We start from the raw sequence: 19,860 nt of genomic DNA, 5'->3' as shown, positions 1-19,860 counted from the left end.
ACTGTTACTTCAATCTATAAATCAGCTTACTAGAAGAAGGGCAATTACTATTTTTGTGAAAAAGACATTAAGACAGGGCTATGGAGATGGCGCAGTGGTTAATGATATTTGCCACGTAAGCAAGAAGACTTGAGTTCAAATCCACAGCACACATTTGACTATCTACACCTGTAACCCCAGCACCAAGGGACGGAACAAGTCTATCCCAGGAACTCTCTGACTACCCAGCCTAACCAAAACTATGATCTTGGGGTTCAGAGAGACACCCTATCTTAAAGGAATAAGGCTGAGAGAGACGGGAGACACCCTCCAACACTATTCACCCAGAGCATCAATTAGTTTCAGTATGCACACCCCACAGAATCATCTACCCATATATATGCACCCCAAACACACCATACAAACATATGCACACAGGAAAGGAGAAAAAGAGGAGAGGAAGGGAGGGAAGAAAAGAGGGGAAGGGGACTGGGCACAGGGAAAGAGACAGGCATGCGAGACCGCTGAACACAGAGTGGGGAACCTCTCTCTAACAACAAATGCTTTTTTAAAATATCCTTCTTGGTTTTTTTATTTTCAATGTAGGATACCCAGCCAGGCTTGGTGCTTTACATCTTTTATACCAGCTCTCAAAAAAAAAAAAAACAAAAAAAACAAACAAACAAGCAAACAAAAAACCTAGGCACGTTGAGTCTCTATGAACCAGCCTAGTCTTCAGAGATTTCCAGGCCAGTCAGGGCTAGACAAAGGGTAAAAAAATAAGTAAATACATCTAAACTCAGCCTTTTGTTATTCTCCAGAATGGGAGAGGAAAAAAAAATTTAGGTTATATACTCCTTATAAGAATGCTGGCCCCCAAATTATCATCATGTGTAAAGCACACACCCAGTCATTTGCCAAGCAGTATCAAATTTGGGGTGAGAGAAAGAAGACGCTACCTTCCTTACAACTTGGGGAACCACTCCCCAGTCGGGCCTCACAAAGCATACGGCTGCTGCACAGCACAGAGGTGTCCAGCTGGTAACAAGAACGTAACACTAGTCCAAACTGGGTTGTGCTGCTGTTGTTGTTCCTTTCGGACATGTTACGGTTCTAAGGTACACAGCTGACCCAATGACAGCAACGCCAGCAACGCTCTGTGACATGGATCACATCTGGATTGGTAGCAAACCGTATCACAGAAAACCTCTCACAGTGTGTTTCTTCATAACGGCAACTGTGTGAGTGCCAGTGTGTCTGGACGCACCCAGATCTTCCAAACAGTCTAGAATTTCCTCCCTGACTTCACCTTGGCTGCAGTTCCACGTTTATCACCAAGGACAGGTGCACACTGCTTAAATATAACACGCAGAAGCAGCGCAGAGGTCCTGGCCCTGCAGCTGCAGACTTCAGCCGTCCTAAAGGAAGAGTCACTGGCCACTAATAACCATGCAAATCGTTGGAAGTGCAAACTTATCCCCCCCCCCCCCCCCCATGGCTCTCTGTTTTGCTAATACCCCTGCTTTGCTACTTGTACAGCGGGAGAGAAGAAAAAAAATACTTTTACCTTCTTAGTCCTATCCAGGTTTAACTCTGAGAGTCACTTCAGGGGACCTCAGTCATACCTGCCATTCACTGCCTTTTGATGTTTTTGCAAAAAGCAGGAACAGGGCCTATGCATTGATCAGCCTCACAGGCATGGTAAGAAACCAAATACTTTTCCTAAAAGAAAAGAATTGATTTTTAAAGACCCAAAAAAAAAAAAAATCATACTGATGGTTGGGGTTCTTGGCTGAAGCACTTCTGGAAAATGAAAAATCCTCTGAATGTTGGCAACAGTTCCAACAGGTGGTTGGAATTCTGAACACTTGCCAAACCACCAGGAGTTTCTCCACGACTGGCGAGCTTGAGTATCATATTGCACACTACAACTGTAATGAGCTGTAAACAGATAGGTCAAATGAAAGAAATGAAATTAAAAGAATGATGGACACACACACAAACGGAAAGTCTGAAATTATGAGTCTAATGTGATCTTAATGAGACAGATGAATAATGACAGGAGCCGCTGCTTCTTACTGAGTGGTTACTGTGCGCCAAGGCCCCTGTCTAAGCATGGGACAGGTATCACTACCCATCCAATCCTCACACTAACAACCCTACGATGTGGAAATTATCAGCAGCCCCATCTTACAAGTGAAGACACTGAAAGAGAGGAGCTGCCGTAGCGCTCACAGTGAGACTGCCGTACTGTAGTTGGAATCACCTGTTTCCAGAGTCTGTATGTGGATCCTCCACATGCCTCTGAGCTCCAAGCTGAGAGACGAGTGCTCTGCCACTGTCTCCATGCTACTCAAGTTACCCAACGTTCCTGGTCCTTGAATTTCTCACCTACACCATGCCATGATTGTGGAGGGAGCGAGGATTACCAGAAGCAGCTTTTTAGCCCAAGTTGACCCTAGACTTCTGATCCTCCTGCCTCCACCTCCTGAGTGCTGAGGTGACCCCCATGATTCAACTATGCCAGGCTGCTTCTGTAATCTTCCTGTTCATCTTTCCAAAGGAGTAGGTCTGACCCCAAGTATTCAGAGAGGAATGAACACGGGGTGTGTGCCCCATACTCCCATCCCCAGAGCATACTCCCAAACTGCAGACAGACAAGTACAGTATGCAGACTGGACTGCCCAGGGCACCAGCTCACTAGGGGAAAGAAACAAATCCAGAGACGATACCCTCACATTGTTCCTAAAATCAGCTCTTCCCTTCTTGAACTCACACGGAATGGCTGTTTCACTCATCTTTACTGAAATCTATCTTTATTTTGGCATCTAATCCTTTCCCCACACCCATATTACCCTTACTTGAGTTTCTCCTTAAACAGGGCAACATATAAAATAAATTCATCAAAATACTACTGGAATCTATTACCTGTGCTAAATCCTGAAGTGAGGTAGTTAAATTTTATCATAACATAACTACAGCTCATTTAAAAAAAAAAAAAAGCACTGTAACTCTACAATCCAAATACAAAAAAAAATTACACATTTCTACTCCTTGAATCAATAAAGACCACTCTCTAAATTTAAAGGTTTGCTATATTACACCACTCTTAAAAATGTAGTCATCATAAAACATGCTGTTTAAAGGTAGCTTTCTTAATGTGATGTGAATTTTAAAGGAGCCTGTAGCATATACGAAATGGTGCTTTCACAAACACACAAAAATTATTCCTTGCCTCTCAGCAAAGCAAAAGCATTTTAGTGTCAGATCCCTCTCTGATTAGATTTTCAGATTCCTTCAGATACACAGAGCTAGCCATAATTTTGGAAAATAGCCTTTACAACCTTCGGAAGACCATAAAACATAATTCATACTTAATCAAGTGTCATATGACCGTCACCAAATGTGAGTCAGTTTTTAGGACCTACTAAGAATTCAAGTAACTGCACTACAGTGCATTGGTCCAGGCTAGACACCCTGAGATCTGTGAGCAATACAGCATGTCTGGTCCGGGTCCTCATGAGCCACAGCAGAGCATAAATGCAGGAAATAGAGGCCGGCAGGAGAAATAACAGTACACCGTCCTTCCCCCACCCCGTGCTTTTTAATTGAGTGAAAAATCTCCACATGAATTCATTAGAAGCCTGAAAGCTTTATTAAGCATGATGTTCCTGTGTGCTTCGCAGCAATACTTCAAGTACCAGTTAGCCCAGCTTAGATGTAAAAAAAAAAAAAGGCCAAAATTTTTATCCAACCAAACCTAAGGAGGGTATGGAAGAAACTGTAAATAAATTGGGGAAGAAATCTCAGAAACAAACAACAAACTACATGTTCTCTCTCATATGTAGAATCTAGTCAATAAAATGAATGCACATGTAAACAGATGTACCTTTGGGCACAGTATAAACGAAAGAGAACAAGAAAGGCTGAACACAAGGAGATAAAGGCTGGCTGAGGTAATGGGGGACACGAGTTATGACAGAGGAGATACAGCTGCTGCTTTTTTTGGTGGGGGGGGGGAGTTCGAAACAGGGTTTCTCTGTGTAGCCCTGGCTGTCCTGGAACTCACTCTGTAGACCAGGCTGGCCTCGAACTTTGAAATCCGCCTGCCTCTGCCTCCCAAGTGCTGGGATTAAAGGTGTGCCCCCCACCACTGCCCAGTGCTGCTTTTCTTTCCAGTTCTAATTCTGTCATGGACTTTCTAGTGTATGTGATACTGAAAGTGCTAAATGTAACGCAGAGCCCTATGGCTCCCAGTCCTAATGCCATTTCTAACTGTATGTAAGTCCATAAGTTGTATAGACTCTGGGTCTAGTTAATTTGGGTATGTGATATTTTTATCTGTATTTTATAACAGTTTATTAAAAAATAAAAAAATAAAAAACATGGGAGTCCCTAGTAGCTAGAGAATATTACAATTAAATGATAAAGGGAGACTAATGGTTCTTCATTTATTCTGCATCAATACCTTAGGCTAGAGTGCATCAAGCCTTCTTGCTTAGTTTGATTTTGGTTTCACTACTTCTCATACCAATGCAACAGGTTTTGGTTTGGTTTGGCTTTTTAGAGGAAAAAGTACCTTTCAAAAAATACTGAAAGAAATTTCTCCTTTGAAAACAAAAAGGGAAACCAGGTAAATGAGCAAAATAACATAATGAAGTTGGTGGAGAGACTGGAAAGCCTATTTTATAAATCAAAGACAGTGAAGCTTAACAGACCTCGTATTTTGAACCGATGGTGGAGAGTGACAACGTTCTTGGCGGGTCAATAAAAATAACTGATTTTAGTTGATAGGACTAGGGTTGAGGAAATGGCTAGGTACTTGCTATGCAAGCCTGAGGATTTGAATTTGTATCTCCAGTCCACAAATAAAGACAAACAGACACAGTATTATATGTCTCTAATACCAGTCCTCCTATATGAGACAGAAACTCAAGAGCCACCTAGCAGTGGGCACATAGCAGCAAGCAGCCAAGAGAACTGCTTCAAACAAGGTAGACAGACCTAAGATTGTCCTTTCAACCTTCACCCTGGCCTGCCTCAGAACTACTCTGGGAAAGTTCCCAGCCATGTTCCCAAGGAAGCTTTCTTCCATCCAGATTTTAAAACCAGGAAACCATCTCTTAGTCTTATTTTCACTGGGCTTCCAAAACCCTGGCTAATCTTTTTAGTAACCTGGAACTTCACCCAAGACCCACTGACAGAAGCTGCAATGAGATCCCAGTACACAACCATATCATGGGGCTACTGGAATGCCTATGATGTTGCTTTTCTTCAAAGAAATCTGGCATCTTCTAACATGCGATTCCATCTGCATGACATCAGAGGGCGGGGTGCATGTCACTGCTGATATATAGTGTATGCATATGGTAGGCACAAAACTGTTTTATGTACATTGATTAAGATGAGCTAAAGTGCTCAGGCTGGAAAGATGGCTTAGGGCTTAAGAGCACTGACTGCTCTTCCAGGGGTCCTGAGTGCAATTCCCAGCAACCACATGGTGGTTTCACAACCATCTGTAATGGGCATCCGATGCCCTCTTCTGGTGTGTCTGAAGACAGCGACAGTGTACCCACATACATGAAATAAATAAATGAATGAATAAATAAATATTTCAAAAAGAAAAAAAAGAAGAGGCTGATCCTCTTTAAAAAAGAAAAAAGGATGAACTAAAGTAAATTAAAAATAGAAACATTACTGGATCCAGGACTCCTTCCTTCAGCATCTATGCAATTTACTGAAAAAAAAAAGAGAAACAAGACAGTCAAATAAATGGAAACACAAAGCTACAGTAACCATGAAATGTTCTAAAAAAAATACAGACTAGAAGTCCAGGAAGTGACTGTAGTCATGAGAAAGAGCAGGGTAGCACTTTCCAGAAAGTTGCTGAAAAAGGGAGGAGGAGGGGTGTGGCTATTTCTTGCGGAGGGGATGAAGCTGAGGAAGCAGTAACAGCTGGACCAGCAGCCACACAGAGTCAAGAAGCCCTGGGACAAGTTCCAAGAGGATAGAGGTATGATCCTATCATCAGCTCTTAGGGTGCTGGAATCTACACAGAATACAGGGTGGAATCCATTCTATCCTTCCGTCCATCAGGTCTCATCTCTCTAAGAGTGTGGGTGTCATGTACCTCAATATACCTGATGGGGACAACTATAGGAAATAGGCCAGAGGTCTTCACATTCCCTCCTGGGTCCTTCCTTTCTCTGCATCTCAATTCCATGCCTGTACCTCGAGCATGTAAGCAAGGTGCTCAGGTTAGCTTGGCTGACGAGTTTTCAAAAGGACAGCTTACTCTTAAGATCGTCCAAACATTTCTATATCTCCCATATGATTAAGCAAGTTAGAGAAATGCAGTGTTTTTCCACTTTATTAAAGATGAGTACACACAAATGATGCCTCGGGTCAACAATAACCACAGTGTAGCTTATCAAATATTTACCAAAGCTCTACTGCGTGACAGGTAAGGTACTACAGGCACTCAGAAGCTCAGCCTCTGCTGTGCAGTGTGGAGGGCACACTCTTCATAACCTGCCAGGCGTCCTTGCTTCTGAGTGTTACGTGTCATAACTCCCTGTCCTCCTTCCTTGTATTTGTCTTGTCAGCTGTCCCATCTTCCCAGCTCTATTTGCAAGAACCCAACTATCGCTGGTCTTTCAATGCACTGCTCCAAAGCCACTAGAGCTGGGAAATCAGATCTGTGAAATGGTTCGAACACTCTCTAAACCTGATGAAATCAATTCTAGGTGAAAAAGCCCAAGTGATACTCCACCCATCAATCAAACATCCGAAAAGTGGTGAGCGTGTGGTCGCCTTGCTAGCAGTGGGGACTATTCAAAAGCACTGAGTACTCTGTCTGATTGAGAGCACAGGCCTAGAAATCAGAACACCTCCATTTTTATAGTCCGCGGGCTCTCGTGTCGATCAATGTAAAGACTCTCTGCCTCTGTTTCTTCATTTACAAAGTGAAGAAGAAATGCTACGTTCCTACTCGGGGCTCAAAAAGATTAAGAAGATACAACCACCCAACTGCCTGCACACAGTACAAGATCCAGAAGTACTAGTGGCTGTTGCCATCATCTGGCTTCACGGGCAAAAGTGTCAACAGGATATGGCTTCAAAGTACCTGCCACGGCTAACTTCTCTAACCACAGTCCCCTAATCCAGGAAATGCCTTCAAGGATGATTTTTGAAAAAGGATGTGTTCACCTGTTAAGAGTGGCAATGTGGCAGGGCGATCCCTCCATTGATCAGGTCTCCACCACACTCAATTCATGGCCTCATTGTGAGAGGCTCCTTCAGCATCCGCAAAAGCAAGGATCAATTTCTAGAAAAGTCAACCAGACTCGGTTCCCCCCCTCCCCCCGCCCCCCTCCCTCCCCCCCCCCCACATGGACAACAGCACTCAAGACCGACTCACTGATGATGGTTAGCAGGCATTGAGAAACAGAAGAGCTGGTCAGAGCAGAAACAAAGCACCCTGTCCAGCTATCACACTGTATGCTAGGAACTTAGCAGAACACTTTCAGTTGGGTTTCTGTCCCATGTCCCCTTAGAATAAATCCTGTGACTAAACAGGCCTGAGAGATAGCGTGCTTGTCACTGGAGCTTCAGAACCCAACTGAACCAGCTCAAGGAAACGCCTAAGTGGCTCAGTTCCATTCATACAGGATGGCTCTCCACAAGTAATCCTCAGCTGCTATTGGTAAATGCGGAAAAAGATGGCCTGCATTCTTGATGCAGGGAACACAGAGAACATGGGATCAAGGAAATGCTGGGTTACTCCAGAGGCTGCTCTCAATCCCTGCCACCTCCAGCCTGAAAACTCCATACATATCTTTCCACATTCCACTGGGCAATGATTAAACACCAGAGCACTTAAGCCCACGGTTACCTGGGAATTCAGTTTCAGGGAAGAGATGAGCAGAACTCTTTCACGGGCACAGTTAAAAGGCTGAGTTATGAAACTAACTGAGCCACTCCACAGTTGACTAGACCATGACAGGAAGATGGTTTTAATAACACGGCCACCCTAGAGAGTATATTATCATTTACAAGGTCCATTCACATACACTCCACCTCTTTTGATCCTCTTAATGACCCTGTGAGGCTGGTAACCTAATCTCCATTTCCAGATACAAAAACTGAAGCCAAAAGGTTAAAAAATGAGTCAGAGAATCTCAGGCTCTGCTTCCTAAGGCTAAGGCTCTACACAAGACAGAAAGTTACAAAGGAAAGCTCAAGTGTATATTGCTTCAAATCTCTCAGTGCCATCAAAAGGAGTTATGTTGCCCAAAAGTTTCAAAGGCTTGTACTGGACATTAACTGTTTTGTGCCTGGTTTTAAAGGTACTTAGAATAATACACTAGGTGTAAGAATTCCTTATTTGGCAGTCCAGATGTAAAAAAGCTGCCCAAACTCACCTCCCATGGATCACAGAGTCCACAATCAAAGGGAAAACAGAAGTAAAGGCCTGACTGATAGAAGATGCTAGAAAAAGGGCCGAGATCCCCAGGTTGGGTCAACAGACCCTGAGATCCCCAGAAAGCAAGCACTGTGTCTGTCAAGAGAAGTCTATATGGCTGCCAGCACAGTTAAAGAGACCAGAGAGGTTTTTGGCCAGAGCCAAAACAAAACTTCAAAGGGAACAGAGCCTGAAGCTTCAAAGACCCCCTGCAGCACCAATTACCACCTACAATGTTTATCTAAGCTGTCATTTAATGACAGCTACTTCCCTAACTGGGTGCTCAGCCTCACCTTAAAAACACCTACCACTCCAGTGGGATGAGGAGTGGGGGAAGGGCACATAAGTCCTTGATTGTTTTTGAAAGAGACCCTGAGCAAGAACCAGGCACTCTGGTGAAATTCACCCTCCAAAATAAATACATAAATACATACATACATACATACATACATGTGCGTGTGTGTGTGTGTATGTGTGTGTGTACACATATAGTTAATCTATGATACAGCTGTGCATTAAAAAAAATAGTGTGTTTAAAAGCCCCAGTTCATGCCAGGCAGTGGTGGCACACACCTTTAATCCCAGCACTTGGGAGGCAGAGGCAGGTGGATTTCTGAGTTCGAGGCCAGTCTGGTCTATAAAGTGAGTTCCAGGACAGCCAGGGCTATACAGAGAAACTCTGTCTCAGGGGATAAAAGAAAAAAAAAAAAAAGTCCCACTTCATTTTGGTAGGACAGTAAAATGCTCTTAAATAATGTTAAGGGGAAAAGCATACATGTACACTTAGGTCTAACTTCAACTTTCAAAAAGCAGAGTAGTAGCAGCAGGCCAGGAGCTGTGCTTACCAATGCTTTAGCCCTAGCTTCAACACGTGGGCAGCTTGGACAAACAATGAAGTTAAGATTTATTTACTACTAACTAAATAATTCACATAGCGGAACAAAGTGTTAGGATATGCAGAGATAAAACAATACAAATATAAAGGTTAGGGAACTAAATCAAACTTGAGCATGGCTCAGCTCTCCTACTGGGGTAAGAAACGAAGTGGAGGACCACCTTGCTGTATCCTGCATCTTCTCTATTTCCCCCAGGAGTCGGTATTATGACAGGGGTGTTCGTGTGTATGCATATACGGTGTATACAGTGGACAGAGCTCAAGCTTGTATGATGCATATGGAGGGCAGAGTTCATGTGGACATCCGGAGCCTTCTTCAATCACTTACTGTTACTCTCTGAACCAGAAACTGGCCAATTACACTAGACTGGGTAACCAGCAAGCTCCAAGAATCCTCCCATCTCTGACTCTCCAGTACTGAAATTATAAGCACACTACCATAGTTGGCTTTTCACATGAGTGCTGGGAGTTCAGACCCGGGTCCTTGTGCTTGCTAAGCTATCTCCACAGCCCTACCTGCATTACTTTAAAAACAAAACAAAAACAAACAGTTTTGACTTGGGACTACTAAGCATGAGCTTGCTCACCAAGCTGTCTACCTCTGGGCTGCACCCTAGCCAGCAGCTCACTCTCCCAGTGAGCCTTTCTATGCTGTTGGATCACCTGGGGCATCATCCCAGGAGGTCCACGTATAATCCCAGAAAGCAGACAAACTTGGTGCAGGCCAAGTTTGCCTTGAAGAGACAAGGAGACACCGAAAAGCAGAATCCATGCAGGTCAGATGGAAATGCTCACGAATCGTCCCTTCAAGTAGTTCTAAGTTGAAATGTCAGAACTGAGGTCCTACTAGCACATGCACAAGCTAAAGCCATTCCTTGGGAAATTCGCAAAGCGATGAAAGAGACATCTGATATATCCACACTTGATATAACCATAGCTCAAAGCTGACCAACGAGACCTTACATAAAAACAGTTAATTATTACATTCGATCGAGGAGGGGTTCCACGTTTCTGTCTGAAGACTGTAAAACCCAATGACCACTACATCTGACCTGATTCAACTGAGTGTCAGAAAGCAGTAGCAGGCCAGGGTGAGAAGACAGAGAACCGGGAGCCAGGAAGCCTGGGCTACAGCCCAAGTTCTGCCACTTACGAGCTGGGAAGCCTTGGACACGCTGCCTCAACACCTCTGGCTTCAGCTTACACACTACGATGCACTAACAAGACACACTGCAGGTTAGCTGAGAGAAGTGCAGCCAGGCCCTACCCAGCCAAACCTTTCTTTGATAAGACGCTGACACGAAGTCACTCACAGAATTTTCTGGAATCCTATTCTGTGACAGTAGATCTTCCAGGATACGAAGCAAACCACAAGCACCTCGGGGTATGGTGTCTCCTTTGATCACTTCTGTTTCACCCAAACGGTAAAAAGAGAACCAACGGCGGCCCACTTTCAGAGGGATCCATCCAAATCGTAGCAGCTTGTCATGAATTAAGCGTAGTAAAACCCTTTAAACCCGTATCTCAAATAACATATACCTTTCAGCATTTCCTACTCTGGACTCATTCGACTGGCAAATATCCCTCCAAGTAGCAGTAACATCCCCAACCTGAATTTCTTGTGAGTTGAGCTTTCAGGGGCTCTCTGCAGAAAGCAGGTTCAGGGAGACGGGGAACTGCGCTGGCAGAAGACACACGTGTCAACTTCATAGCTTGGCACAGGACTATTACTTGAATTTCCCATCTGTGGGTTATTTTAGCCACACTTTTGTGCCATCACACAATTATGGAGAGAAAGGTGCTAATATTTTACATTTGGAGGCTGTACCTCATGGTTTCTGCCTTTCCCTTCAGAAGAGGAAAACATTCACATAAGAGTCAGGCCCAGGTCAGGAGCTTGCTCCAAGTGACGGTGAAACCAGGTGAGGATAATGGAGGAAAGAGAAAAAAAGCCCTTTGGTATTATGACTTGTCTTAAGCACAGTCGCCCTCCTCTGCAATGGCATCTGCATCCAACTTATTTGGTCAATTCCATCTGTTCCCGCAACTCTTAAGGCCAATGAGAAAGGCTCAATAAAATTTAAAAAAAAAAAAATTAGAAAAAATGAGTTACACTAAGCAATTTTGGGAACACACCCACCTATTATTTTATCAACAATAAAAGGGAACTGTGAACCTCATGCAAGATTCTAAGCATGTCCCTTCAAAGGGCTACATCAGCTCTAAGCTAGTTGACATTTTTTTTTCTCTTTTTCAATGCCTGCCAGCCACCTTTGAAAAGCTGTCATAAGTTGTAGAAACACCAGCAGCACCAAATGGGATGTCCTGGAGGCTGAGCGCTTCCAGAGGGTTCACAATGAGAAATGAAAGGAACGCTGACTAGTGAAAGATTCCAAAGGCCTGCTTTCTGGAACTACTACTAAAACACATCAGAGTTCCAACTGTTCCTCCCTAAATAAAATTTGCCATCCTTTAGTTTCTATTCCTAAGAAAAGCGAGTGCTAGGAGCTAAATGGTCAACCATCCTTAAACAGTACATGGCTGGGGCTGATGAGGTGACACTGGGGAAGAGGACTCGTCCTACCTAAGGATGTGCATTTGATACCCAGACCCCACTTGTTGAAAGAGGAGAACTGACTCCAGGTTGTCCTCTGACCTTCATGCATGCGCACACATGCACTAAAGAAATGTTTTGTATTGTTTTGTTTTAAAAACCCCAGTACAGTACAGCTTTAGCAAACAGAAAAGGGTCTGACAATCTTGATAGTCTTTTGACTGCTCTCAGAAAAGCTGCTTTGAAAGAATCACCCTGCTTTCCTTGGAAGGGCCAAAGGTTCAGGACACCTCTCACTACCTTCTCTTCCTTCTGTTTGATATAGCCAAACTTGAAGTTCCCTAATAATGACCTCCAAAGGTATCGAACCTGTGATGTTCATGCACAGTAGTCATCATGTCAGCATGCCTGAGAAGCCAAAAGCACTAAAATGGAGTGAATTTCTCGAAGGTCTCACTCCAGATCACCAAATCCCAGCAGTGACTCAGTTCGGCTGGTGCCAACTACACCAGTTATAATGAGTAACTGAAAGCCAGATGTGGTGGCTCAAACCTTTAATCCCAGTACTCCGGAGGCCAAGGCAGGTGGATCTCCTTCCAGGACAGTGAGAAATGAAATAAAGTGAAAAAAATTAAAATGAAAAAGATATGTAACTAGTAAAAATTATGTGCACTATTAAAAGTAATTGATATTTAATGTAATTGAGAAGCTGGATCAAAGTTTGCAGGACCTTTTTCTCCAGAGCAAAAGTAATTCCCATTCGCGCCACCCAGCTGTTCTGCACCGGTGACATTCATGTGCTTTTCACAAAATCACAAGTGGGACACTTCCCTTGAAACCTACAGCATTACACACCATCACCATATCTTGGAGTTGAAGTATCTGCTTATGTTCTTCTAGTAGCCTAAGTTGACCAAGGGGCTATAAATTTCCAATCTAATTATCAGATCCGGTGTCCCCAGCAAACCCATATGAGGTTGCTTGCCGAAGCAACCAATTAAGTTGAAACCTTTTCATAGGTACTTGCTAATGCAGAAGAGAAGTAGACGAAAATTGATCTCATCTTTACAAGCCATTACCAAATGAATGCCTAGAACACCTCAAACACTGCTTAAACCCTGGGTAAAAATCAACTCAGAGATGACTCCAGGAAGGACCACTTCCACAGATCTGACTTCAGTATCTCTTCTTCAAGGGTCTGGTGTGGTTAGCCTCAGTGTGGCTGAGGAGTTCTGCATTGCCCCTTACTTCCGAGTGCAGCATCGGTGTAGACTGGTGTATAGTCACGGCTTCCAGATTCCTGCATTCTTATTTCCACCCTGTGTATTCCAAAGTCAAAAGCAAACAAACACCCAGCAATATTTGCAAGTAAACAATTCTGACAATCCAAGATGGGCAAGGAGTTAAAACTCTAGGAGTTCCAGTCTGCACTACTAACACGTCCTACTAAGCAAAATCGGGGCTAGAGGGATTGTAAAAGGTAACCGAAAACCGTGAAAAACCCTGCTCAGGAGAAAAGTAAACTTGTTTTCTTTCTAAATGCCACATCCCCAAACAGAGAAGATCCTGAGGCCCGGACCCAGGTGGTCTTTAAACTTAAATCAAGAAGAGGTGGAGGGTGTCAGATTTCTTGGCCCAAGGACCGAAAGGTGAAAAATTAATTACATTCAATTAGCAAAACAAAGTTGCTCGGAAGCCAATCAACCACACCTTTCTCCATCTCCGCTCTCTAGAAAACAAAAGTTTTCCATAGAAAATGTAAAGAATTGGCATCTACTGGGGGGAGGGGGGAGGTCGAACACACAGGGAACATCCGCTCTTTCCCAATGAAGAACATCATGATCTTTCTATAAAGCTTGGAGAGATTGCTTTAGAAGCCATCAAAAGATCACCCTCTTCACGCCAGCCAAGGAAATTCCTAGAAGGCACAAGCACCCCCAGAATCTATCAAAGTACATTGTCCTTTCAACAAAGCAGTTTCTTTCTGACCACAGTTAAAGAGTGTTTTTACTGTCACAACAACACTCAACATTCACACAGAACTTCCTTGTGTAAGAGGAAACTATGGATTCACAATTGATCCCGGCCTCAGGCTTTTCCCAGGATTGAAACGGAAAACGTCCAAGGGGCTCAGAAGCAGAATCCCCAGGCTTGATACTTCCTCTCCCTTCTATGATCAAGTCGGGGAGGACTTTAATTTCCCTTCCAATCACTCCCACCAAGACCAGAGAGTCTGAGGGAATCCATGGACAATAATCACACCTTTCATTTCAGGGCCCCGTTCCCACCCTACCCCTTCCTGATCCAATCCCATCTGGAAGCCTTTTCCCCTATTCTGCATTTCATGAATCAATTGCACAAATCTGCCAACCTCTGCCAGTTCCTCTTGTACTCAGCTGAGAGGTTTCTCCTTCCTTCCCTGGGTAGCACAAGGCTGCTCTGGTTTTTAACTGGCGTAAAGTGGAAATGCACCATAGGCGCTCACTAACTCTTTCCCAGCCAGACACAAGTGAGTCTGGGGCACTGACCTCAGCTATCAGGAAGCTGACCGATGGACCTACAGGCCAGCCTCGGTTTCAAGCAGATTTGTGGATTCTAACTTTGACCTGAAATCCTGTGTGTCAGCAACTGTTAAAGACAAGGGAAAGGAAGACTGAAAGGGGCTACAAAGTAACCAACTCAGTTACTTAGCAACTAAACAAAACTCTCCCCTCCACAGAGGCTAAGGAGGCATCTCAAGCCCATTCAAAGAGTAACAGTCCACATTTATATGCAAATAGATAAAGACAAAGAAGAAAGGGAAATCTAAATTAGTAAGGGTAGTTCACTGCAGTGGGCCTGAGGCCCAGATTTTAAAGTTTCTCCAAGAAAGAGTGGGCTTATAGGAATGAATGAATGAATGAATGACCCTAACCAGCTTACACTCTACCCTTAATAAACATCAGTGCTGTAGAGGAAATAAGAGGCAGTCACAAGTTGGGGAGGTAAAAATGAAAATATTCCAGGAATCAAGAATCTAAAGCTTAGGGGGAAAGGTGCAAATTTAAGCCTAGCAAACTGCACAGAGAACAGGTACCCATGTTCTTGAGGGAAACAGACAAAGCCCAGAGGGGTCAGTGTCTGTGGACTTGGGTCGAACATGTGTCTCTCTGAGTCGTCACAAATACCCTTTAGTACCCTTTCCAAAACTTGGATCCGAGCCCCCATAATGCGCCAAAGACACATGGGTCCTGAATGGTTTTCAAAGCATCAGGAAGATTCCCTTCTTCACCAACCTGACTGGAGAGAGTACTCTTGTCGAGTTTGCCTGAGAAGCCCAAGCTCACCCCACACACTTGAACCCAGCCGCTGGATCCCGAGGAAGCAACAGAACTGAGGGCTTCTGTCTCCACCCCGCATCCCCCACCCTCCCACCTGGACTCAGGTATCCAGGGCCCAGGGCCGAGCCTCGAAGGGAGGCAGCCCTTACTCACTTCTCATACTCGGTGTTGTCTCTGTCACAGCGAGAATCCTTGTGCTTTTGCCAGTCTTTGCCATGCTTGCAGGTGGTGAGGAGCAAGACGTCCTCCCCGTTATGGACGTGATATAAGGCATTCCTGGTGTCTGACCCTATCCCTGTCAGGTACCGCTTCCCCTTGAATACCAGCATGTACTTCCTGAGAGGAGGGATGGTGTTAAATTTCAAAAACCCCCTCTCCCCTCCTGTCCTGGGATGATCCTTAGAAAAGAGGGGAATAGAAACATCAAAGTTTGGTCGGAAGTTTTCAGTACTGATGCTGGCTTTGGCCAGCATCGCCTGGCCGATGTCAAACCCCACGTCCTCAGTGTAGTCAGGCCAAGTGCCAGAATATAAATTAAAAATTAAATGATTCCTACCATTGTTCCACAAGTGGAGACTCTGCACTTTGGATCTCAAATTGTGCACATACTGAGGTGATAACTGGTCTCTGTCTAAAGTATCCAGACTCAAGACAAAGAGGCACGCCTGGCTGGGGTCCGAGGTGTAGAACCTGGAGCCCTCGATGGCCGCTAGAATGTTTTGGTAACTTTCGGCGATTTTCTCCCCTTTCTGCTGCGGGTACACGTAGACTTTGAAGCCGTTTTTCTTGCAAAGGGTGAAATCGAAGCAGGACTCCATGCGGCACTTCTTGCCTTTGTAGATGCTCGAGTTGGCGTCTCGCTTCTGCCGGGGGGAAATGTGCACGCTGGAATCCTCGTTTTCCAATTGATCCCAAGGAAAGAAAGGGCGCAGAGCGTCCGGGAAGCGGGGCCAGAAATGATCCGGACTGGGCTGGTGCAAGCCATTCCGACCACTGTGCTCTTCTCTCCGGCTGTGGCTCCTCGATGCCCTAAACTGCACGCCTCCAAAATAAAACAAAAGGGCGAGACAAGAGCCAGCTGAGAGCAGGATGAAATAGCGTTTTTTGGCCTGCATGTGTCCTGCCTGGGTCAAGAGGATTGTAAATAAACACAAGAATCACCCAAGTTTCCCAATCAACACTTTCAGCTCCAGTCCGCCATCTTCCCGCCTGTAAAGACTTCAAACTCTCCGCTCCCACCTTCTCTGGATGCCTTTCCCCAAGCCGTGGACTGATCCAGCGCATGTGGGCGATTTCTTTAACTTTCTCCCCTTCGGTCTTTCATCTTTGGGCTGCACAATGCACGGGAGAGAGCCGGGCAGAAGATCTCGCACCCAGGGCGGGCGAACAGCGGACTGTAATTTTCTTGCATGCAACAAGACGGAGGAAAAGAAAGAGAGCAGGGAAGAAAAAGCTCCCGATACCCAATCAATGGCAAGACGAAGTGACTGCCTCTCCGCTCGGATTCCTCTCGGCGGCGTGGAGAACGAGCCCGGGGAAAGCAACTTCAACTCATCCACACTCCGGTGCAGAGCACTACGGTTCCAACAAGTCAATCCGCCCCGGCTTCAGCCGGCTAGTGCATCTTGCAGCTGGGGCGCCGTAACCTCACAAATCCCTGCATGTCTCTTTATTCCCTTCTGCAGCGGCTCCCACACTCCGCCGGTGTTTACTCCTGCGCTCACGGGGCCGGCTCCCCGGGCGCGCGGCGGCCCGGCCGGCGGCACGAGGCGGCGCGGGGCGGCGGCGGCGGCGCGTCCTCCCCGCGGGCAGTGCCGGCCCCGAGCGGTGCTTCGCAGGCCCCGCGCTATCACTGCCGACCGCCGCGTTCGGTCGCCGAATGTTACCCGGTTCTGAATGTTACACTTACACATTCCATTCCCGACACGACAGCGCTGACCTCATCCATCCACGCAGCCCGCGCTGCCATTGGCCGGGCGTCACGTCCGGGTGGGGCGGGGCTTCCGCTGCGCCCATTCATAACCCCCGGCGGCCGGCAGAGGCGCCGGCGCGGCGCGGCGCGGGCGCGGGGACCCCGGAGCGCACGGACGGCGGGCGGAGCGCTAGCCGGCCGGGCGTCGCCCACCGCCGGCCTCCTGCACGCCGGGCCGGGAATGCAACCTGGACCAGGCGGGCCCCAGAGGCGCGGGAGGAAGGGTGGGGACGTGGCCCGCAGCCCGCTGCTCGGGATGCCCCGGGTCTCCACGAGCTGGGAACGCCTCCCCACCAGGAGGCTGAGAGGACCGGTTCCTGGAGAAGGATGCCTTGAAAATGGAGAAGCGAGGGGAAGGGGGGTGGGGACTTCATGGAAAGCGAGCGCAGGTCGGGATGTCTCTCCCCCACACTTGGACCCGCTGAGGAACAATTTTTTGGTGGGTCTTGTTTTTAATGTTTAAGTGGTCTTTCTAATTCCCCTATGTAATCCACCTATTTTTCTGTCTTCCTCGCCGAGACACCCTAATCCTCAACAATAAGGAGGAATTGTCACAGTCCGATGGATCTGTGGCTGAGTGTGAGAAGACACCTCCTAAAGCCTTCTGATCTGCGTGCCCTCTCTTCCATTCCCGAATCCCTCCCACCTGTTCTGTTCACTGATATTGGGCCGGGAGGGATCTAATGGCTGAAAAGAAAGCCATTTCATTTTGCCCCCATCGGTGTTGTTATTCTTCCTGAGGTGGTATTTTTAAGATGTCACCTGGCCCTAGCTGCAGAAGGGAACCTTTGAAGCAAAAAAAAAAAAAAAAAAATGGTATTTACAATAAATGTGCCACGGTTCCTTCAATTGACCTTCCTTCTGTCGACTCCCCTGCCCCAAGCCCCTGTCATCCTGAGTGAACTTAATTGGATGATGCTGAAAGGAACCTGCAGGACCTCCAAGCTGTGCTAGACTCCCAAGCATTATCTGGCCTCACAGCCTGAATTCTGGCTTTGAACACTTACCCACCCTAGCCTCAGAGCTTGGCCAAGCTGGACAAGTAGTTGCCTAGGGCAGCAAGCTGTTTAGTGATTGTTTATTGTGGGAGTGAGTGAGCTGGGAGCAGACACATCCCTACCTCCCTCGGGCTACTGAAAATCCCAGCCGGTTGTGTACCCATGGTATGGTTATAATAAGGCAGAGTGGAAAGTTTTCAACCTTTGTTGTTTCAGATTTGTTTGAATAAAGAAGGGAAGAAATATTGGGTGGGATATTTTGGTACATTCTGAAACCTCTGCCCATTTTGAACCTGCCAAAGATGAAGTAGGTTTTCATGATTTACTTTGTCCCCACCACAGGATTTAGAGAGGCCTGAAACAAGAGTAAGGATTCAGTCATTTTCCGAGCAGGATGAGAACGGTTCAGGTAAAGGTAGTGATTAGAGCCACAAGTGACGCCAGGTCTCAGGGGGATTGCAATGAACAGTCTTCAAGACAGAGCTTTTTGTGTTGAGATCTGGCTGTCAAACAACCTGCACCCTGTAGAAGATAGGACTCTTCTTATCCTGCATTGGCAAAGTCTCTTGCTTTTCTTGCCTAACTGTGGGTCCCTCAGCTCACAGCACATCTTTACATTCAGTTCATTAGTGGTTGATGTTGTAGGAGAAAACTGGTACTGAAAGTGAGGGGAAACACGTTCAGTCCGCGTTTCTGCTATTGAACTTTAGGAATAATGATCTCAGCTTACTCTCAGTTTCTCATTGATGAAGTGATGTTTTTAGAGTAATGTTTCTTGTTTTTGTTTTTTTTAATCAGCCAATCTCAGTTTGTAATGAAATCCATACTGGGTGTGTCTGTAAAGGATGTTGTTAACTCTTTCTACACGGTAACATCCCAGCTGCGATCTATGTATGGAAACTTCTACAAGGACATCATCCGAGTAACACTCCTACCCTATTTTTTCACTAGATCATCTCACCTACTATATCTTTATTTAATATTTATTTAATGTGTATCGATGTTTTGCCTGGATATGTGTACGTGCACCACCTATAAGCCTGATACTCATGGAAGTCAGAGCAGGATGTCAGATCTGGAACTGGAGTTGTGGATGGGTGGGGACCATCCTGCTGGGGTTGGAAATTGAACTCTGGACTTCTTCAAAAGCAACAAGTGCTCATAGCTGCTGAAATCTCTCCAGCCTTAGTTTCTTTTCTTTTCTTTTCTTTTTTCCGGTTTAATCAGAATGAATAGTCTTAGTATTTTAAGATTTATTTTTAAGTGTGTGTGTGTGTGTGTGTGTGTGTGTGTGTGTGAATGCCGGTAACTGTGAAGGCTAGAGGCATCTGATCCTCCTAGAGCTACAGTGTTAAGTGGCTGTGAGCCACACAATTTACATGCTAAGTATTGAATGTCTACTCCTCTGCCAGAACATTGTCTGTTCTTAACCACTGAGCTATGTCCCCAACCTTACTCTTTTGTTTTAATCTTTAGGGCCTGGGGTGGTTCCTGGATTTAGGTAGAATTCAAATACTGAATTGAATGAATCAATGAATGAGTGATTAAAATTTGACTTAAAGTTCCAAGGGAAGGTCTCTTAAGGGCAGACAACAAAAGCAAAAATAATTGACTCATCTAAGAAAACATCCAGCACAGCAAAGATGAGAATCAACAGGATGAAAAGGCAGCATAGGGA

General features: G+C 45.6%; 1 protein-coding gene across 1 annotated transcript in view; it reads right to left on the bottom strand.

Annotated features, from left to right (window-relative positions):
- The window catches only part of Ext1 (exostosin glycosyltransferase 1), a 278,044-nt gene extending 260,876 nt beyond the window's left edge, over positions 1 to 17,168 (bottom strand). The window contains exon 1 of the mRNA XM_021183381.3: positions 15,366 to 17,168. Coding sequence (XP_021039040.1) covers positions 15,366 to 16,327 — 962 coding nt within the window. The 5' untranslated portion in view covers positions 16,328 to 17,168. The remainder of the gene's footprint in view (positions 1 to 15,365) is intronic.
- Positions 17,169 to 19,860: the final 2,692 nt, after the last annotated feature.

Source organism: Mus caroli, unplaced genomic scaffold (genome assembly GCF_978045245.1).
Source record: "Mus caroli unplaced genomic scaffold, Mus_caroli_1 scaffold_16, whole genome shotgun sequence".
In the NCBI taxonomy this organism is placed as follows: Eukaryota; Metazoa; Chordata; class Mammalia; order Rodentia; family Muridae; genus Mus; species Mus caroli.
This window is presented reverse-complemented; position numbering and strand designations above follow the sequence as displayed.